Source organism: Sceloporus occidentalis, unplaced genomic scaffold (assembly GCF_023333645.1).
Source record: "Sceloporus occidentalis isolate IW3139 unplaced genomic scaffold, rSceOcc1.0.p SCAF_25, whole genome shotgun sequence".
NCBI lineage: Eukaryota > Metazoa > Chordata > Lepidosauria > Squamata > Phrynosomatidae > Sceloporus > Sceloporus occidentalis.
The window spans coordinates 6,577,150-6,596,921 of record NW_028317005.1 but is presented as its reverse complement, the minus strand read 5'-3'; the positions used below and the strand labels follow the sequence as shown (position 1 = coordinate 6,596,921).

The following is a 19,772-nucleotide window of genomic DNA, read 5'->3' as shown; positions in this document are numbered from 1 at the left end:
TACACAACGCTGATCATTATGTCCAGTTACATTTTTGTTTAATCTGACCAGAGAACAAGGCTAGGTTTTCCTCCTGTGATCACCTGTAAACTTCATTCTTTCTTTCTTTTTCATGCTGGTCTCGGAGTGGGGGCTTCTGCCTGGTGTAACAAGCTTTCAGGGCATGGCGATGTAGCAGTCTCTTAATGGTAGATGTAGATACTTCCCTTTACCAGCTCCTTTGTTGTTATCTTTGGGTTCAGTTAAACCTACAGGTGGGCCCTTACAGCACTGTGTATGTAAACTTTGACCCATTAGACATCTGACATAGTGAATTAAAGCTGAACAAATTCTGTCTGTAATGGATCTTTATTTGACTTGCCAAAAGAAATGTGTGGTAACAAGGCGTGTTGGGTTGTGAAAAGTTAAGTTTGAATGTCCTTATCCTAGTGGTATCTAAACTTTGGGGCCTCAACTGTAGGTGGACCATCACACCATAAAAAGTGGATAATCTCATATAAAAATATTTCTTCAGATTTTTGAAACAAAAAATAATGGCCACATCTAAAATAACATTTCGCATCTGTCACATAAGTATGTATGAACGTTCTTAATTCCAGGCTTCATTTTGAGCAGTGCTAAATGTATAAATCACTCCCATTGTATGGAAGGTCTGTATATAAAAGGTGGAATAACTGCTATAAGAGGTTGAACAGCAAAGTTCAGGATCTTTATCCACCCTTTGCAAGAAATATCAGGATTTTCATCCACCCTTTGGAAAGGAAATGTTGACAGATGTTTATGTGGGCTGTAGTTCAATGCCTACAGGCTACCTGTTGGCATCATATGATTCAGGCTATTCATGAAAAAGGCAGCAAATGTAAAATATTTCCAACCAATTTTTGTAAATCAAAAATATTTAGAAACTTTTTACAAATATTTTCTAGTTTTTCAAACATTTCCTAATTTAAAATTCCTGTTCTATGCTCAATTAATAAATTCTACTGCAGATAAACAATCTTACCTTTATCCTTCCCAAACTGGAAAATCTCTCTTTGTCCTCTACGACCGCCTTGAGGTTTGGCTGAGACATACGGTTATTCTTTTTTCTCTCTGTAGGACTGTTAGTGTCAATGCCACTTACTACTGCCCTGCGATAAGATGTGGATCGAAGACCTCTCCGCAGTGTCCCTGGGCTATCTGTCTCAGGTTCTGCTTTTCCATCATCTGAAGCTGCCACTAAACGAGCTGAGTTGGTCTCCACCATACTACGTGTCTTAAGTAGCCTTCTGTTAGGTTCCATGTTTTGGGATCCACTATTTTTGTGTGTTACTTTTATTTCTGAAGCTAGACTTTTAGGAATAATTTGTTGTGCACCCATTCTTAAAGCAGCTGCACTGTTTGTGCTTAGCACTACTGACTGCTTTTCTGATAAGGAACCTGAATTAGATGGGATTCTTTGAAGAGCTTGCTTTTCATCTGAAGGTGATTTTGAAGAACCTGAAGAAGAGTCTGGAGAGAAGGAATTCACATCCTGCTTGGCTTGTGTTTGAAGAGTCTGATCACAGTTACCAGATTTCTGTAACCCATTTTTTGTAAAATAAGAATTGGAGCCAAAAATGATCTGTTCTTTATCAGGTGTTACGGTAAAACTACTGGATATCCTGTTGGAAACCATTGATTTTTGATTTGGTGATGGAAGATTTCCATTGGCTGTAAAACTAATGGCGTTATTTGAAACCACTTTTAGAACCTGAGATGAACCTTTATGATTCTGGGCCAAAGGTTTATATTCCAGAGATGATGATGAGGAGGAAGGCAATAGTTTACCATTGGGAGCTGTTGGAAAGACAACTCGTTGGTGAGAAATTTTGCTTTCTGGAGAACTTGTAATCCTTTCGTCAGGCTGGGTCAGTGTAAAACAGTGTCTGTCCTCTACAGGGAAGTCTGTCACTAGGAGTCCACTTGGACTCTGATAAGACTGTGGTCTAGGTCTGGGGCTCCGACTGTAGTACAATCCCTCTCTCTGGGGAGGAAGAGTAGCTGATCTCCTCCACGATGGAATGAACTTGACATCACTGCTAGAAAATTCCACCTCGCTTTCAGCCTCCATAGCAATGCCTGTTCATCCTCCAAAAGCCATAAAAACACAAATTCTAGAGTCTGACAGTATCCACCAACTGTCTATCATTCCTAGAAAAAAGAACAAGGAAAAAGCTTAGTAATACTTAACACGTCTTATTTATGCATATTATTCTATGTGGGAACCAGTATAAAAGGCTTTCACCTTAACTATGCAAAACAAGGAAGTCTGTGTCACATTATAGTTGCTCATGAATGTAAATAGACTGTTCCTTTACTGTAGAGAAAGTTTAGAAAAAGGTCAAATTAGATTAGTAAATAAAAAACACAACCTGGTAGTAAAATATATACGTCATGCTGTAGAAATCAATCACTGAAGTCAGTTATGCTAGCCTACAATGCACTGCAAATGTCAATAGAATCTATTTTATTTATGATGGAAATGGCAATAGATATGTGCTGTTCAGTACTTTTTTCATTTTCGGCATCTCTTTGGCACTTAAGAGTTAAATAAATTTGTCCTACCACCCCTATAATTTAGTGAAGGGCTTGGACATTTCAAATTCTCAGTGGATGTTACAGCACACCATGACTCCAATCAGCATTTTGCTGGCTGAGGGTAGTGGGAGCTGTACTTGAAATGGCAGTTTTATGTCTCGACGATGAACTGCCCAACTATAAAACTTTCTTGAATACACTCTCTCACTTGTCTGATGGGATTACGCACTCCCGCAATGTTGGACAGAAATCATTAAATTGAATGCACTCTGCAATATAATAGGCAGTTAGAATCTGCCAATAAAAGAAAACTAGCCTTTGAAGAAAAGATGCATATATGTAAACCAGGGGGATATAAAAAAAAAGATTCTATACTCTGACTGCGGTAGATTTGAAGGAAAATACAGCAGTAAAATCACACAGTAAAGAATTCCATGAAAGCTACTCATTAGAAACAACTTGGGAGTCCAGTTGATGGAGGGGTTTAAAGCCCCCTTGTAGGATAACCATATTATTAGACCTGTTCCAGCCACAGACTGATACCCTTTTAGGGATTGAGCACTGCTGTGTAATATATGGATGATAAAAAATGTCTTACTCATCTCAGCAGTCTATAGGCTGGGAGCCAGACCTTACATTGACATTACACACCTGCCATGGAAGGCATGTATTAAAGAGGTCTGGCTTAACCCTTTAGCTACCAGATACAAATTAGATTTATTCACACACAGGAAACTTGGAAAGAAAGTTTTTTGGAAAGTTGTGGTTTTTATTCTCTCGATTCACTGCCTGGTTTCTCCAGCAAGAAGGGTTAAGCTAGCCCTGTGCAATGTATAAAATGTGATGGGGACTTAGAAGAAATCTCACTGGTTTAACTACACATTAAGCCTTCCAAGCTGTTCCTGCAAACATAAGCTCACTGGAGTGGAACCTTCATAATGTATAGTGAAGACAAGGAGCAGAAAATGAAGCACAACTCCCCTTTCCTCAATCTCTGCCAACTTTCCCTTTAGTGAAGAAACCCTAAAGATCTTTTAATTTTGGTGTTTTTTTTTAATTAATTCCATATCACAGGTACACAACAAAACAAGTTAATTGCATAACTTTCAATGATATCAAGTTTCATGATAGGAACTAAAGTACAAAAAAATAGGAAAAATGTATTTATAGGAATCAGTAATGCTCCTATTACTGTGTCTGATTAAAAGTTAAAGGTTTCTGAATTTTGATTCTACCACCAAGACTCAGCTGGATCACTTACTTACATTTGCTTGGGGCTGTCCTGGCTTGGCACAATGACTCGAACTACGGGCTTGGATTTTACCAGGTTTGGAGAGGCTGTAGCAGGACACAGTGGAGATCAGAAGGTGATCGTGAAGTTCTGCTCCTCTAAGTCACTATGACAAGACGCAGCTCCACCTGCCCACAGGGTGGAGGAATAAACCGCTCTCTTTTTCCTTCAGGAGGGACAGCTGGGCATAAAAGATCAGAGTCCAACGGTCAAGTTTACTGTGACATTACAGCAAACTAAGTGTTGTTTCACAACTCTACAATCCACTCCGAACAATCTGTTTGGAACGGCACATAACAACAAACTACTTCGCACAGGGCTGTTCACTTAGCCTTGAATTGCTGTAGTTACCGTCACCACATTCCATTCAAGGTGAGAGTGCCTCCTAGTGGCCGCTATTGGTAATTACACACCCAGCAATTACTGAACAGGGGGAGGGAGGGGTGTTACATGTATCAATTTACCTTTAAACAAATAGTCGGCTACCCTCTTAACTGCAGTACAAAAGGTAAAGCAAATGTATTTTAAAATATATTTTTATTTCAACTATTAATTATTGAAGGTTGCAATTTATAGAGATTACACTTTGAGTAGACATATTTGTAGTAATTAATATAAGCGCTAATTTGCACACATTCATTCATTGTTAGTATCATATATGGGAAATGGGTAAAATTAGCCAGTTCTTAAATCTCTCAAATATTTAAGTGTATTTTGCTCCAGGAATAGAAAATGTTTTCTTTTTTTGGTTTTGCCCAAGAGGCTTGGGCAAGGAAGAAAACACGGTTAATATAAAAATAGAGGGACAGTAGGCTTAAATGAAACAAGTAAGTTTTAAGATTTAATCACACATGGGATAGGCATAAAGCCCTCCCGAATTAAAGATGAGACCAAGGACTAATTAAGGTCAGAGCCTTTACATTAGAAATGTGGGCAGGCTAGATGGGCCGAATGGTTCTTTCTGTGTTTCTATGTATTAAAAAATGAATATCCACAGTAAGGAAGCCTGCTAGTTTACACAATGGAACTGAAAGCGAAAACCTGTAACAGCCCCGATTGAGGAACAGTGCAGGGGCTGGTAGTATTGCCAACAGGGTCTCTTCCTTTGCCTTTAAATGTTCAGTGGATCTCTACTCGTCGTTAATCTTGACTACAAAGGGGTATTTTAAAGGTATCTGATGTTTTCCAGCCTCCCAAGAGTCTACTACTTAGTAGACTTGGGCGGTGGCATAAAAAATGTAATCGTCTGTCTTCTGTTTGGATGAAATTCATCCAAAATTTTTGTTTCCAGAAATCCCATTCGTCTGTCCGGTTGCCATGGAAAGAAGGAATAAACGTGTAGAAGAAGTTGAATTAAAATGGTGAGATTCTCCTCCTCTTAGGGTAGTTAAAATGGCGACCGCAGAGACGAACAAATGAACAAAGATTTTTGTATTGCGCACATTTGCTTTTCGTTTTTGTTAAATTCGGCACAAAAATGCATTTGTAGGAAAACTAACGGGCAAGTCTTCTATTTAGTGTGTGGAAGGTAGAGTGGTTTACCCGGTGTCTTGGGACTTCCTGGGTTTGGAGTAACTTTTAGTCTTGTGGCAGAGTAGATACCAAGGCACACAAATGCCCCGCTCTCATTTTAGGGAAGGGTAATATGTAGGCTGGGGGCAATCAGTGATGTTAGATACATTAGCCAGACGTTTACCACTCCATTTGCTTTTCCGAGAGGCCGGTATGGATTATTTACAGTGCATCTTTCATTAAAACTGACAAGGTGCCATTTTATAGGACACAGAACTTTGCATATACACAGTGATATCACATGTACAAGTGACTAGAAAAAAACAGCTGTTGTTCTTCAGACTCCCATGGTTAAAAACAACCTTAGGGTAATTTAAATACAACTATGTGCCTGACAGAGAGGTTTATTCATTATGAAAGGCCACCCCTGGCAAGTTTGTGCTGGCTGGCTTTGTAAAACGCATAGTTCAATGACTAAATCTCAATCTCACTAAATTAACTATGCGTTACACAGGACCATGCAATCTTATCTTGGAGCAGGAGCTCTTGAGGTTGGACCTTTATATTGTTTAATAAACTTGACAATTCCCACTTTAGAGTAACATGCAGTCTTTATGGGCCACTTTTTGGAATTTTGGTTAATACGCAGATTTAAAGGGGGGCTGTCACAATCTCAGCTTTTATTTTAGCAATATATTTATCAAGTCTGCTTAAGGTGCTTTTTGCTTGCCAGTCGGTGTAGTTGATTAATGGCAGTTTTACGTTATGAAAGCTGACATCTGTAACTGAAAGTGGAAGAAAATGAAAGTACATTATTTATTGGTTTATTAAGTTGTCCTCCCGTCCCTTGCCCAAACTCTTAACAAATGGGTGAAATAACTTGTATTATCTCACAAATCCATTGAATGGGATGTTGAAATATTGTTAATTTAGTAAAGCAATGGTTATAGAAGTAAAGATACGTAAGGCAAAGTATTTGCTTGTTAGCGGATATTTCAAAATTCAAATCAATGTCTTAATCACAACAATAAGCATGGCAGAAACAACATAAACATTGTGATGTGTTAGTAAGACACTATGTATGAGGTAGGTATGGCTGGAACTGAAATTGATAGGATTCATAAAAATAATGTAAATGGATTGTTTTAGATCTTTATGAATGAATCACCCAGATATACAATACTAATGGATTATTCTGAGGAGATGAGTATTTTATTGCTAACGGCAGGAGAGCGCTGCTAAGAGGCTGTTCCCATTTAGAGAATTGAAACAACTACAGAAGCCAGGGGAGGTTGGACTACTTCTGGTCAAGGGGGCAGGTAAAGCCCATCTGTCCCCCTTCCTGGTAACTAACATACACACTCGCACACATATTTACACACTCTTGAGGCAAAAACACACTCACACTTACTTACACATACACATACACACACTTCAACATATACACTTAAACACATTCTAACACACACCTACATACACACTCCTATATACATACATACTCACTCTCTTCCTCCATTACCCCTTCCCTTACTGGGAGCCTTTTTTTTGAGCCAACACACTTTTACCGCAGAGTAACATTTCATGGGTGTGTGTTAGTGTATGGTGTTAGAGTAAGGTTTTTCTGTGTGTGGGTGTTATTGTATGGTGTTAGCATGAGTATGTGCATTAGGTTTTAGAGAGTGAGACCTAGTACATTCTTTTAGAGTGTGTTAGTGTATGGTGTTTGTGTATTTGCAAGTAATATTAATGGAGGACAGGTGACCAGATGGCTTCACTTGTCCCCAGTCTAGAAAGTGCCAGACTCAATATAATAACCTTCCCCAAAGAAGATGCCAAAGAATTCTTTCACCCAGGTGTCGGTAACTCTAGGCCTTCACTTACATTCAAGGTGATGAATGAAAAGAAAATAATTTGATTTTTTTCTTCATTAGAATGCAGTTAGCTGGAATCCCCATCTTCACCCAATCTAAATCCATTACAATAATAACAAAGAAAAAACACATTAGTAGCGTTATGCCATTCCTACAGATCAAGGAAACTGAAGTATGACTAAAAGGAAGATGATAAACTAACGATTCCAGTCCTACAGCATTCTAGGCCACACGTATAATGTATGAAAGATTTATGTCTCTAGTGTAACAGGCACTGTAACCGGAGTTGCAAGAGTATCTGATGTCGCAGGAATAGTACAAATGAGCTAACACTTACCTAAGAACCAAGTTTAGAAAGTAAATTCATAATAATTTCATTCAAAAACACACTTCTTTAGATTACTTTTACAATTTTAAGCCACGCTGTAATTTTCAGCACTATATTCAAAAAGTAATTCATGTAATTTCAGTGTAAAAAAAGTGGCAATAAACAAAAACCATGGGTTATAAAGTGGTGCATCTCATGTATAAATATTTGATGAGTTATTGTGACATGACACTGAACACAATTCACTGTGACATCAAAACAGGATATATTGCATCTGCAGCAGAGAGTAGAATAGTCTGGCCTAAGATGGCTAGATCTTGGAGGAAGCAGCTTCATTAGGGGGCAATCCCATTGGACACCACAGCTCTCACTGACCTGGTTGGGGATACCAAAGATCTACCTTAATGAACTAATGAGGAGTGACGGTATATCACAGCTCTGTAGGTCTAAGTTATCTGCTGAGGGTACTCCAACCTCACTGGCACCAGGAATACATTATATGTAAAGGCTGCTTGTTCCAATTTGCAATATCATAATGCTGCCAACAGCATTTTAAGCATTGGGCCTGTAACACATTTTTTTAGTAAATCTTATAAATCACCCCAATAAAACTTGATAAGACCCATTGGGCCCACCTAATATGTCCCCATTTCTATCTTCTTAGCCCATATCCTTGTCTCATGTTTAGAGCAGCTTTATGCTCATTCAACATTTGCTATGGTCTTACTTTATATGCTATAATATACAGCCTTGTAACTCTGGTTTGTATAGATGTGTTTTAGGAAAGAAAACATTTAGTGTTAACGCGATGTTACATTACCTTGACTTTTCATTGGTGTGGCCAGGGATTTGGAAACGTAGGGTACTTATTGTAGTCATAAAAGCTGCTATGTTAGCATCAACAAATTACCACAAATAAAATCAAACATTTTTTAAGCATATTAACTAACAATTAAAGTCAATCAATTGACTTGTTACCAGTTCGTAATCTATAGTTCTTTAAGCAATTGTATATACTCTGTCCAATCACTTCTATGACCTCAATTTATTGGTTAACTAGGTCCAGACCAAGTAGTGTAAGGTCAATGTTCAATTAGTTTTGACTTAAATCGATGGATTCTCTGGGTCAAACAATATGGAGCAGATACCTAAATATTCTAGTCTGATGTAATTATTAATATATTAATTCATATGATTAATTTTTAGTATTGTTTCCCATTTGGTGCTTTCCTGTTGAAATTCCCGTCTTACTTTCTGACAAACTTTTGTAAGCTGTTAGAAGAACCATATGGTTGCAACTTGCTACCATTACTAGACAGAAGCTTTGTGATGTACTGTTAAAAGCTTAATATTTTAGGACTCACAGTCATTATTTAGAAAGTTCCCATGTGTGCTCATACATTAACCAGCAGTACTTTGACTTGAGAGACATGGGGAATACCCATGAGACATACTAGTATAGTGTGTCCCGTGTTGCTACTTTCATTGACAGGCAACCCTTGTCAATCAACACCACAGACAATCCTCTCACCAAACTATGCCTGCAATAAGACAGTCTGTCAAATTTCACATGAATACATACTACCTTAGTTTGAGAAACATAGATTAGTTTAATTGTTTAAAAAATCAAGTGGTTCAAGCCACCTCCGACGAGCTGTCAAGAGAAGATCATCAAACATAACCATGGCTTTGAGATTTTTTTTGGTGTTTTGGTTTAAATGTAGATTCGTATACTTTTACTATATTGCTGCAGGATAAGTTGTCTAATTTGATTAAAGTTTACTGTCGGTGCAGAACGATGATGACAAATTGGAAACAGGATTTTAAAATCATGACAAACAGGTAACGTGATCTTGTTGTTCAGCCTCACAAGGACTTCTAAATGCTCTGGCACTTAAAGAATGCTCGAAACCATGCACATTTTCTCTGTCACCACATAAAGTAAAGGAATTGGACAATTAGGCCAACATAAACATTGTTTTAATATAATTCATTCTGATTACTGTACACATTTACAGGCATGGAGATGATATACTGTCAATGTAAACAGTTGTGTTCATGGGAGAAGATCGGTCTCAGGAAATACGTCTTGCGTGTGATTTCAGTTACTTGTGCACTTAGATAAAGGTTGTGTAACTGATAAGGTAGGAAATGGTGGGACGTAGATTTAAAATTATTTGAATAACCATCAGCCTATTCACACCACCATTTTAAATGTGCTCTTCCATCTAATCTGCCGAATTTAACATGCGTGACCAAATGCAAAAACATCATTCCAAACCATTCCCAAAATAATAATTTACCCCCTTTAGGACTGAGAGGTTTTCATACCCTAAACACAGGTCTTTTTTTTATTTTTACAATATGGTGGGTAATCCATTATTCCCCTTTTCCATACTTTTTGTATCCACACAAGCGATAATTCTATTTTATTTTAGGGACGCAGAGTGAGGCAACATTAGTCTTCTTTTGAAGCTACTGTTTGTTATTTTTGAAGAATCTTGTCCTGCTCCCACAGCAGTAGCGCAGCACAGACTAAAATGTCAAAACTAGTAGTACAGGAATCTAAACATGCATGTGCCTTTAATTAAAAATGGAGATGCATAAAATATAGGGGGGAAAGAAAAAAAGTGTCCATGGGCGAGGGGTTGGGGTGAGGTTTATACTTAAGCTAAAATATACATTGTGATTTGAGACCAAGCTAAAATTAATAAAATTAAGAAATAACCTGAAGCTAAAAGTCACACCTAGATATTAAAAACAATGAGATCACAACGTAACAAACATGTTTCATATTCTTTGGAATGTAAACAAACTCAGGAATTACTCAAGAATGTTTTATAGTCTGTAACTAATGTGAACAATACATTTATTTTATATATATCATTGTTTTAAGGAGCATATCGTTTTAATTAGGTCACCTGTTAAGTACATTAAAAACATTACGTGGGGCATTTAATTAAATGTTTATTCAGCGTATCACCTATAGGACATGTAGAGAGACCTCAAAATGTGTTGTTCAGGAATTATTAAGTTAGGTAAGGTACTGTTTTACTTAGACTAAACATTAATTGTTATATGAAGTGTGTTAATCAAATCTATCTTAGAAGCTCTTTCATTTGATTCCCTCCTTTGAAGGCTTAATCTCATAATTTATCAAATATGAGGAATATTTCGACAAGGAGCATCTAGCATTATTGGCGCCAAATGGCCATATATGAAAAAAGGGCCACTTGGAGGATCTTATTTTTGGCTGTACACTTTTGAGCGCCTGATGTCCTCAGAGGATGTCACCACACTGTTTGGTCTGTGGTCCAGCTGGGGCAGTTAACCCTGGAGCAACGTGATGACTGAAGAAACAACATCCTGTGTTCATGGAAGGAACCTGGAAGCAGGGACATCCACTGTAAGAAATTCATGTTATTTTTCAGAAAGATTCAGTTAAGTTGTCTGACACATAATGGTTAGAATATCCAGCAGTACTAAGAAAGATGCCTATAATATTACATTTAATCAAACAAGTGTTACATTCAGTAGAGTTGGTGGAGCAGCAACATTTAATGGTTAACTAAACAGCTACAGTTAAAGCAAAGGTGTGTCCCGTATGTTTAGAGCACTTAATGTCTAAAGGATCAGTAAGAATCCTTGTTCTTACTATGGGGTTACATGGGGCTTAGTCAATTTTGTGACACACTGATAAAGTTAAAGTGATCACAGATTTAATATGTATGGGAAACAACCAATTGTTAACACAATATAGGCATTGCCAGAATTGCCACCAATAATACAGTTCATACATTACCCTTTTTATTGCCAATTACCCACTGACAATGACAGCCCCCTTCAAGCAGGGGCGTAACTAGAAACCACTGTTGCCAAAATTGTCTCAGGGCCCCCAACATCAACAGCTGGTCTGTGCCTACATTGCCCCCCAACAACTTGTCTGTGCCTTATTTGCCCCTTGCCCCCCCTTCCAACATACACTCCGGCTCACATACATAAACACACTTACACAAATTATACTGTCAGGTCACTCGGTGCCAGATCAGGTAGGAGTCTCAATGCAGGGGCAGGTTCAGAACATGGATGTAAGCCAGCTGATGTGTCCAGTTCAGGGCTGTGCGCTACTTTAGCTTTAGATTTTCTCTTAGGCGCCATCTTTAGGTATTCGGAGAGAGCAGGAGAAAAACAGGCAGGAAACTTGAAGCCCACTGGCAGGGCAGACGGCTAGGAAGCCCACTGGCAGGGCAGACGGCAAGGAACACACGCACACAATTACACATCCATGCTCACATACACACATACAATTACACATCTATACTCACATACACAATTACACATCCATCCCTGGCACGGGGAGATAGACACGTATCGTGGCCACGATACATCATGTGACCCCGCAGTCCGTGTGGTCATATCCAACAGATGAGCTACTGCAGCTTAAACTGCTGAAAAAGTTAATGCTGGTTCTGATAGAAAGGTGTCAGAACTTTGCATCGTACTTTGTTGCACATGGGGCTGCGTAGCCCATGCTGACCCCTGTCCAGTGCCGAAAGTGACTACAATGGGCACGTGCGCCTAAGAACTGGACCACGGAGCACTGGAAGAAGGTGGCCTGGTCTGATGAATCATGTTTTCTTTTACATCACGTGTATGAACCGTCTTGTCTGCCTGCCAGCACCGTGTATGAACCCCGGCTTATCTACTTACCTGCTCGTGTATATCCGGTGAATGGTTTTGTATTTTTTGCTGTTGGTGGAAACCCATTATTTAGCTCCGGTGTCGGTAGCATGACAACACTAAATTGTATGCACGAAGAAACGATAATTTTCCATAGGACTTAGGCTTTAAATATCCTCATTACTGTAATACTGAGTGATATAATAGAATGTACTTGTTGTTTTTTGTTCATTAAAAAAAAACAAAAACGGAATTTCAGTTCCCTTGCTATTTATGTTCCTTCATTACCTCCTTATCTCTAATTTACTTCCTAAATGTTTGGCTTTATTTTATCCTAATAGCATTGATTTATTTCATAGACTTGTCACATATTTCTGGCTATAATTAATTTTTCTTTAGACTAGTTTATTATTAATGACTACTTACAAACTGGAAAAATAAACAAAACCATGCGTATCATTAAATCTAGTTTTACATTTTCTAATATCAAGAAGCTCCAATGGAAGGACAATTAAATTACATAAGACCCTTGATCAGTGAATGTATATTGTACGCAGGTACAAAACAATTTGATCTACTCAGTTTTGTTCAGACACTAAAGAAATTGATACCCCTGCTTCCTCCTAATAACAACCCTTTAATGTTCTAAATTGAAATAATCTATAGGGGAGAAAAACAGCATTAGTATATGTGTAAACATCCTATTCTATTCTGTGAAATTCACTACTTACATTAAGCTTAAATGTTGTCTAAAAACCCAAATAAAATATATCCTCCTAATACCCACAACCTATATTCTGAAAGAAACCATCTATTCTCCCCAACTTCATGCTTGTTATTTCCCCATTTGACCCTCGCTACAATCTTCCTTACCCATGCAGTCTATCACATTATGTCTCAACCTCCTGATATATTGTACACTCACAAAGCAGTAACCTCCTTTCCGTCTGTATCAGTATGTGTTAAACATTTGTTAATGTCATTGTTAATTTTGTAGATTTGTCATTTTTTCAAATTTGTTTTAAAACTCTTTATTTCCAAAAGAGGACAGATTGCACAAAATATGCACATCATTACAGCATGGATACAGAACAAATTGTGCACACACCATTGTCACCATAAATGCAGAGGCTACAGAACTTTTCTGTCTCTCTTAAACCCAGACTGCACTTTGGCAGTATGCATGTATAAACTCTGACACTGTAGTATGAACAACTTGTCTTACAAAATCATGGGATCCCTTGGGGACACACCTTCCTGTCATGGGAAGTGTAAGGTAAAATTAAATATTACTCACAGGTAGGGTATATGCCAATGTAATGATGTACATGTTATTCAAAGATCTGTCAAGGTACAACCTTTATACACCTGTATTAACCTATACCACCAAGTTACAACTCATTGTTGCTACACTGGAAGACATATGATGACAATTAATTGGCCTTAAAGCCTGTTTGGTGAACAAGCATTTTGCCGTGTCTTCCTTATGCAGTGATGTCTCAATCCAATCCATTTAAAAGATAAATTGTATTCTAGATAGTACCATGTCCAGTACATGCAGTTGAGAATGTATTTACTGGGCCAATATAGCTTTCTTCCCTACTGCTGAGAGAACCCCTAACAGTTTTTTTTCCTTTGCTACTAATCAACCTCTATCATCGTGGACACTGACCTGAACAGTGCCCAGTACGCAGATAATGTGAACTTAAGCTTTAATGTACCAGTAAAATAATGACTAATTGTCTATCCAAAGTTTTTTTGTAATGGAGGGGCATGACCATAAACAATCATGTCAGCATCGTAAGCTGAGCACTTGGGGTATTTTGAGTTTCATTTGGAATCTTAGTATCGGAGTGGTGTATGCTCTATGTAACACTTTAAGTAACATTTGCTATATGATTTAGAAACCAGTAATTTGGACGTAATGTTGGTGGCCACAGTGAGATGCTTGACCTCTGAGTATGGAAAATCTGCCTTCCAAGCAGTTAGTCCCCTATTCTGAACTTCAAGATTCAAGACTGGTCTGATGAAGTTATAGATTGAGGTCATTTTAACCGCCTGTGTTCTATGGAGAATGGTAAATTATCAAGAGGATAATTCATATTTTCGTCCCTGAGCTGAGTGTAAGAAGCCGGAGAGCTGTATAGGTGGCATTTGAAAGGTTAGACTATGTCTAAGAAGGGGTAGTTCGCGTTGCTATGCTGGAATAACAGGTTACTCAGCAATGGCATAAATCCTGAGAGAGGAGACCTGTAAGACCAGTCACTTTCTGATCAACTTAAAGGACTTCCAGGTGTAATATAGTAGAGGGTTTGGGACAAGTACTCCAGCGAGGAAGGCCTTGGCAGATGAAGAAGGGAGGCCAATTGTATGGACTGAAAGTACTACTGCTCCAGCTAAGGACATGTGAACCTTGAGAAGCCAAGAATCCAGTCTAGCAATTCTGTAATTAGCTACTAAATTGTTGGAGCTATTTTGTTGTAATTTAAATACTGATATCCTGCCCTTTTATTTTGACAAATATATTTTTGTTGTAGACTATTAGGTTTCTTAATGTCTTTTCTTTTGAGAAGGAAAGGGAGCATGCTTAGAGGATATAATAGTTTAGGAAAATTGATCATTGTGTATAAGTGGCAATGGCCCGTAAAGGATAAATAGAATTTCATCCACTTTTCAAAATCATCCTCCAACCCAGACAAGAGTGGTAACATATTCAATTTGTACAATTTAGGTACAGTTAGGTATGTCAAGATAAGCAAATGGGAAGTCCATTTGAATGGAAAGGGAAATGTTCAGCCAACCTTTGCCTGTGATTCTGTTTTCTATGTATTTATTAAAAACCTGAGGCATTTTGAAATAGCTCCAACACGCTCTCAAAATGCCTTCGGTTTTTAATAAATACATAGAAAACAGAATACCTGCATATTGTGCAAAGACCACTGTCTTTAGTTTTATAGTTCCCACCTTAATCCCCTTGATATCAAGAGAGGATTCCAAAATTTGGAGTAGGGTTTCCATTGTTAAATCAAAAAATAGGGAGGGAAGAGGACAGCCTTGCCACGTTCCCCTTTCCAACTGAAACCAGTTAGAATTTAAGTTATTGACCTGTGCTATAGGGGAGACATACAAGGCCCAAAATAAATGTATAAATGGTAACCCCAAAATGATGAAACTCAAAGAAGCATGTGAGATAATGGCATGATGCCTTTATATTTTTAGAAAGTTTGAAATGAAATTTTAATGTTATGTTATAGTGCTCCTGAATCTGCTAGCAGATATAATGCAATGTATTAGAGAAGATCACTGTTACACCTTTTTACAATCTTCTTAATAAGATAATCTGGTTTACTATCCCTGTTGGTTTCGCAGTTATGTTTCTGTTTTGTGTGCTTTTTTAAAATTTTATTAACCTTTGTACTAATATTAATTATAATTACACATAGTTTTATGGAAATTATTCTTATCTTCAAAACAAATATTTTCTGTGTTTCCTGAAAGCTATACAGTACATGTTGATATGTAATACTTGAAATAAATTACAAGGTAATGAATACATGCACAAAGGAATAATTCATAGCTATCTACAGATAGATTAGTAAAAAGAAACATCTGTTTCTCAGTGTTCCAGTACATACAGATGAGAATCTTTGGGAATGCCTGAAATACTCCAGATACCTGCAGTTATGAAATGTCATAGAAAAAAACATAATTTGTACCAAACATAAAGCAGAAGCCATCACCACGCAAGAGAAATGGCTTGAGTGATTATAATGAGGATTCATATTCAAGCTTTTACCACAGATTATACACATAATTAAGCGATATAAAAATATTTGGGAGTGTCTGGGGATTAAGAATTTTAATATTTATACTAGAAAGAGGATCTTGAATCCTTAAATCCTATTTTGAGTCTAAAGAGTTGTGGCAGTTTTGGCGGTGGTCAATGACTGAACATCATATTTAAGTAGAAGGATGGCAGTTTCTCAGTTATAGGTAAAATAGTATTTTGTAAAAATAAAATAACATAAAATGAAATGCATGGAGGATTCAAATTACCATAATGAAGATATTCATTATAGTAAAAATTAATAATTGTATGTCGATAAAGTCTGTCTAGAAATGCTTGGGAAAAATATATATAAATCTTTCTTAGTCAATATATAATGGGCCTTTTTAGCCACACATTTACATTTCGATACATATGGGCAGGAGATGGAGCTATTCGTATACTATGCATTTGACGTTACCACTTATTAATCAACATATACATATAAACACATATACAGCTAAAGCTTGGCCGAAATTGGGTCATGCAACTGGACAATTATCCCAAGCACACTAACAAATCTACAACAGAATTGCTGAAAAAGAAAAGAATGAATGTTGCAACAGCTCAGTCAAAGTCCAGACCTCAACCCGATTAAAATGCTGTGGTGGGACCTTAAGAGAGCTGTGCATAAAAAAAGCCTGTAAAACCTCAATGAACTGAAGCAACATTGTAAAGAAGAGTGGGCCAAAATTCCTCCACAATGATGTAAGAGACTGATAAAGTCATACAGAAAACAAGTACTTCAAGTTATTGCTGCTAATGGTAGCTCCTCAAGCTATTGAATCATAAGGTGTAATTAGTTTTTTATACATGGCTTCTCTGTTTTGGCTTTATTTTTGTTGCACAAATCATGACACAGTGTCATCTCATGTGGCCTAATTGTTAGGCCTGTTAAAGAACAGATGATTGTTATTATGTCCTACATATCAAATACAGTATATTCACACATTCAAGTAACGTTTACATACATGTACATAACTATCTGTCTGATATTACTCAATAATTCTTCCACTGGAGCTGTTTGGCGCTGCGATGCACTGTGTGGTGATGTGGAGATAAAAATTTTAATTTGTACTAATCCAAATGCACAAGTCTAGTACTTCAATTTATTTGAGCGCTTGTGGCTTCCCACCACTTTTCAAAGCAGTGCCATTTGTACTATGGACAGTCTGCAGGAGTACCCAAGGGTTCCTGCCTCTGCAATGTACTGTCCTGTGCTGCTGGAAGAGGTCAGTGAAATAGACAGATTAGTGTGCTTAGTTACTGTAACAGCCACTCACACCCACACACTTTTGCCCCCCCCTCTCCTAGGCTCCACTAACCCTAGGCTCAACTCCTATGCTGTAACACCATATGTTGATATTCACAATCAAACCATCCATTAACACACTTATTCTAAAGCCATACAGCAGCGCACACATATGAATGCTAGCAGCATGCACACACTGACACACACTCACACCATACATTAACACACATACTCTAACACCAGACAGTAACACACCCATTCTAACAACATACACTCACACAGTATCAAGATGGACTAACGCCATGTACTTACACACACACACACCCTCTAATAAATACACTCACACTGATTCTATCCCTCTGTCAGTTTTCAATCTCTCTCTCAAGCACTTCATTGGTTGATGGTAGACGAGCCCCCTGCTGGCGACCAGTAGAGTCACTCGTACAGACTTTTAACTCTTGGAGCGGGGAGACCATCTGGTCTCACCAGGCCAAGTTCCGCCATCAGGAGTTAAAGGGCACTGTGTAATGCAGGATCTAGGACAACACAGGTGATGCACCCACTATGCAGAGACGGTAGCATAGTCACAGAACGAAATGCTAGGCAGTAAGTCCAAGGCAAACAGGCAGTATAGGGACAGCGGCAGGAAAACGTGGTCAGGAAATTCCAAGGTCGGGGCAGGCAGCACAGGATCAAAGTCGGGAAACAAAGCCAAGGTCTGGTACACGTATGAAGACAATCAGAAGCAAAATGAACCAATAACGAGAACCCTGAGCAACACACAAGTGACTCTTTGAACGGGCACTGAAGGACTGCAGAAGTGGGTTTAAATAGGGCAAAAGGCAGGAAAAAACGTTGGTGCGTTGGTGCATCGTGGCCGTGCCACAGCAGGTTGCATTACATCATGCGACCGCCGTGAGCATGCCGAGCGCACGTCACTGTGCGAGAGCCTCCCACCAGCGGCTGATCGGCGATGGACCGCGACAGACACGGTAGGTATCACACCCTGGGAGCGACTCTACTGATCGCCTGCAGGGGCCTCCTCTGGCATCAACCAATTGAGTCCTTTAACTCCTGACGGCGAACCTACGGATTTCCGATCCCGTTAACCCCTGCGATGCTGCGTAGATAAGGTAGGCTAGATGGGGAAGGGACCAGGGAGATTAGTAAACGAAGACGAACATGAACATGAAGATTCTTTCGTGTTGTGTGCCTTCGTCTTCGAATATGTTTTGCCGCCGCCAAGTTTGTATGTTCGGTATTCGGAACACACCCGTCGTGTTCATTTTCATGTTCGCCCGAATACGAATGCACAAGTCTAGTATTTACCATCCAAGCTTAACCTGTAGTAGAAATAACACATTACTTACAGTATGTGTAGATATGGTACAAATGGAAAGAGAATTTTGCATGCTATAGAATTTTACAATATACACAAACAATATAAATTATTGACATTCATTGAACACACTGCTAATAGGATGTTTCTTGGGCTTTTGTTTTGCAAGATATGTTTTTATCTTTATTTTTTCCATGATTAGTATGGTGCTAAGTATTTATTACAGCAGATTAAATGTGGGTGGATGATTAAAAGTCAAATTAATTAGAAATATATTCTCAGCCAGCTGCAGAAGTAATTCAGTAGATGTTTGGCTCTTGTTTAGGATATGAACTGTCTTCACATATGACAGCACAATTATAATTATAAATTTGTATTAGTATTTAAAAAAAAAATTTTTTTTTTAAAAAAGAGGAAAACTCAATGATCAGAAAGCAGGGCTCTATACAGTAGTGCTGCTGGCTCCTGCTGAGTGTCTAGTCATTTTACTCACATAACATGTAGGGGACATGATAGGGACCCCAAAGTACTTTCATGCTAAATCAAGTTTTGTTTTCATAAAGCTGATTGAAAGTTAACTTTCCCATCTTGTAGCTTTCAACCTCATTTGGACTACTTTGGCACATCTACAAGCAAGTTTATTATTTAATATTTAGTCTTTTTATGCATCTATATGTACCTAACATATAGTTTCTTTCCCCCGGATCCGCTCCACTTCTGGCCTCCAACAGCCATAACTCCTCGCCTTTTACCTTAATCATTTCCCCTCTCTTTTTCATCTCTCTATTTCCTCTCTTGTAGCTTCCCAGAAACATCAGAAGCCTTCTGGTTAGAGAGTCCTGACGCAGTAGCTTTGAGTCTTAACCTTTCCTTACAGAGCGCCATGCAGCTTGTACTTTTACTGACTGTAACATGTGCCTACAATAGAAGGTTCTTAATGGCTGATCCTGTGACGTGACAGGAAGGAAGAAGCTTCTTCTTCCATCACCTTCCTGCAGGACCTAAGATTGCCAAGTGACTGCTATTTTGCCTGCATGACGAGTCTGTCTCCATACATAAGTGATCTGCAGCTCTAGTGATGTAATGTAAGCAGTATGCGAAACTAATGGGTGAG

The 19,772-nt window shown here is 38.3% G+C and overlaps 1 protein-coding gene across 1 annotated transcript in view; it reads right to left on the bottom strand.

The window, feature by feature from the left end:
- Positions 1-2,092, bottom strand: part of LOC149300333 (rho guanine nucleotide exchange factor 26-like) — a 61,535-nt gene extending 59,443 nt beyond the window's left edge. The window contains exon 1 of the mRNA XM_089485380.1: positions 1,004-2,092. Within this exon, the coding sequence (XP_089341506.1) occupies positions 1,004-2,092 (1,089 nt within the window). The remainder of the gene's footprint in view (positions 1-1,003) is intronic.
- Positions 2,093-19,772: the final 17,680 nt, after the last annotated feature.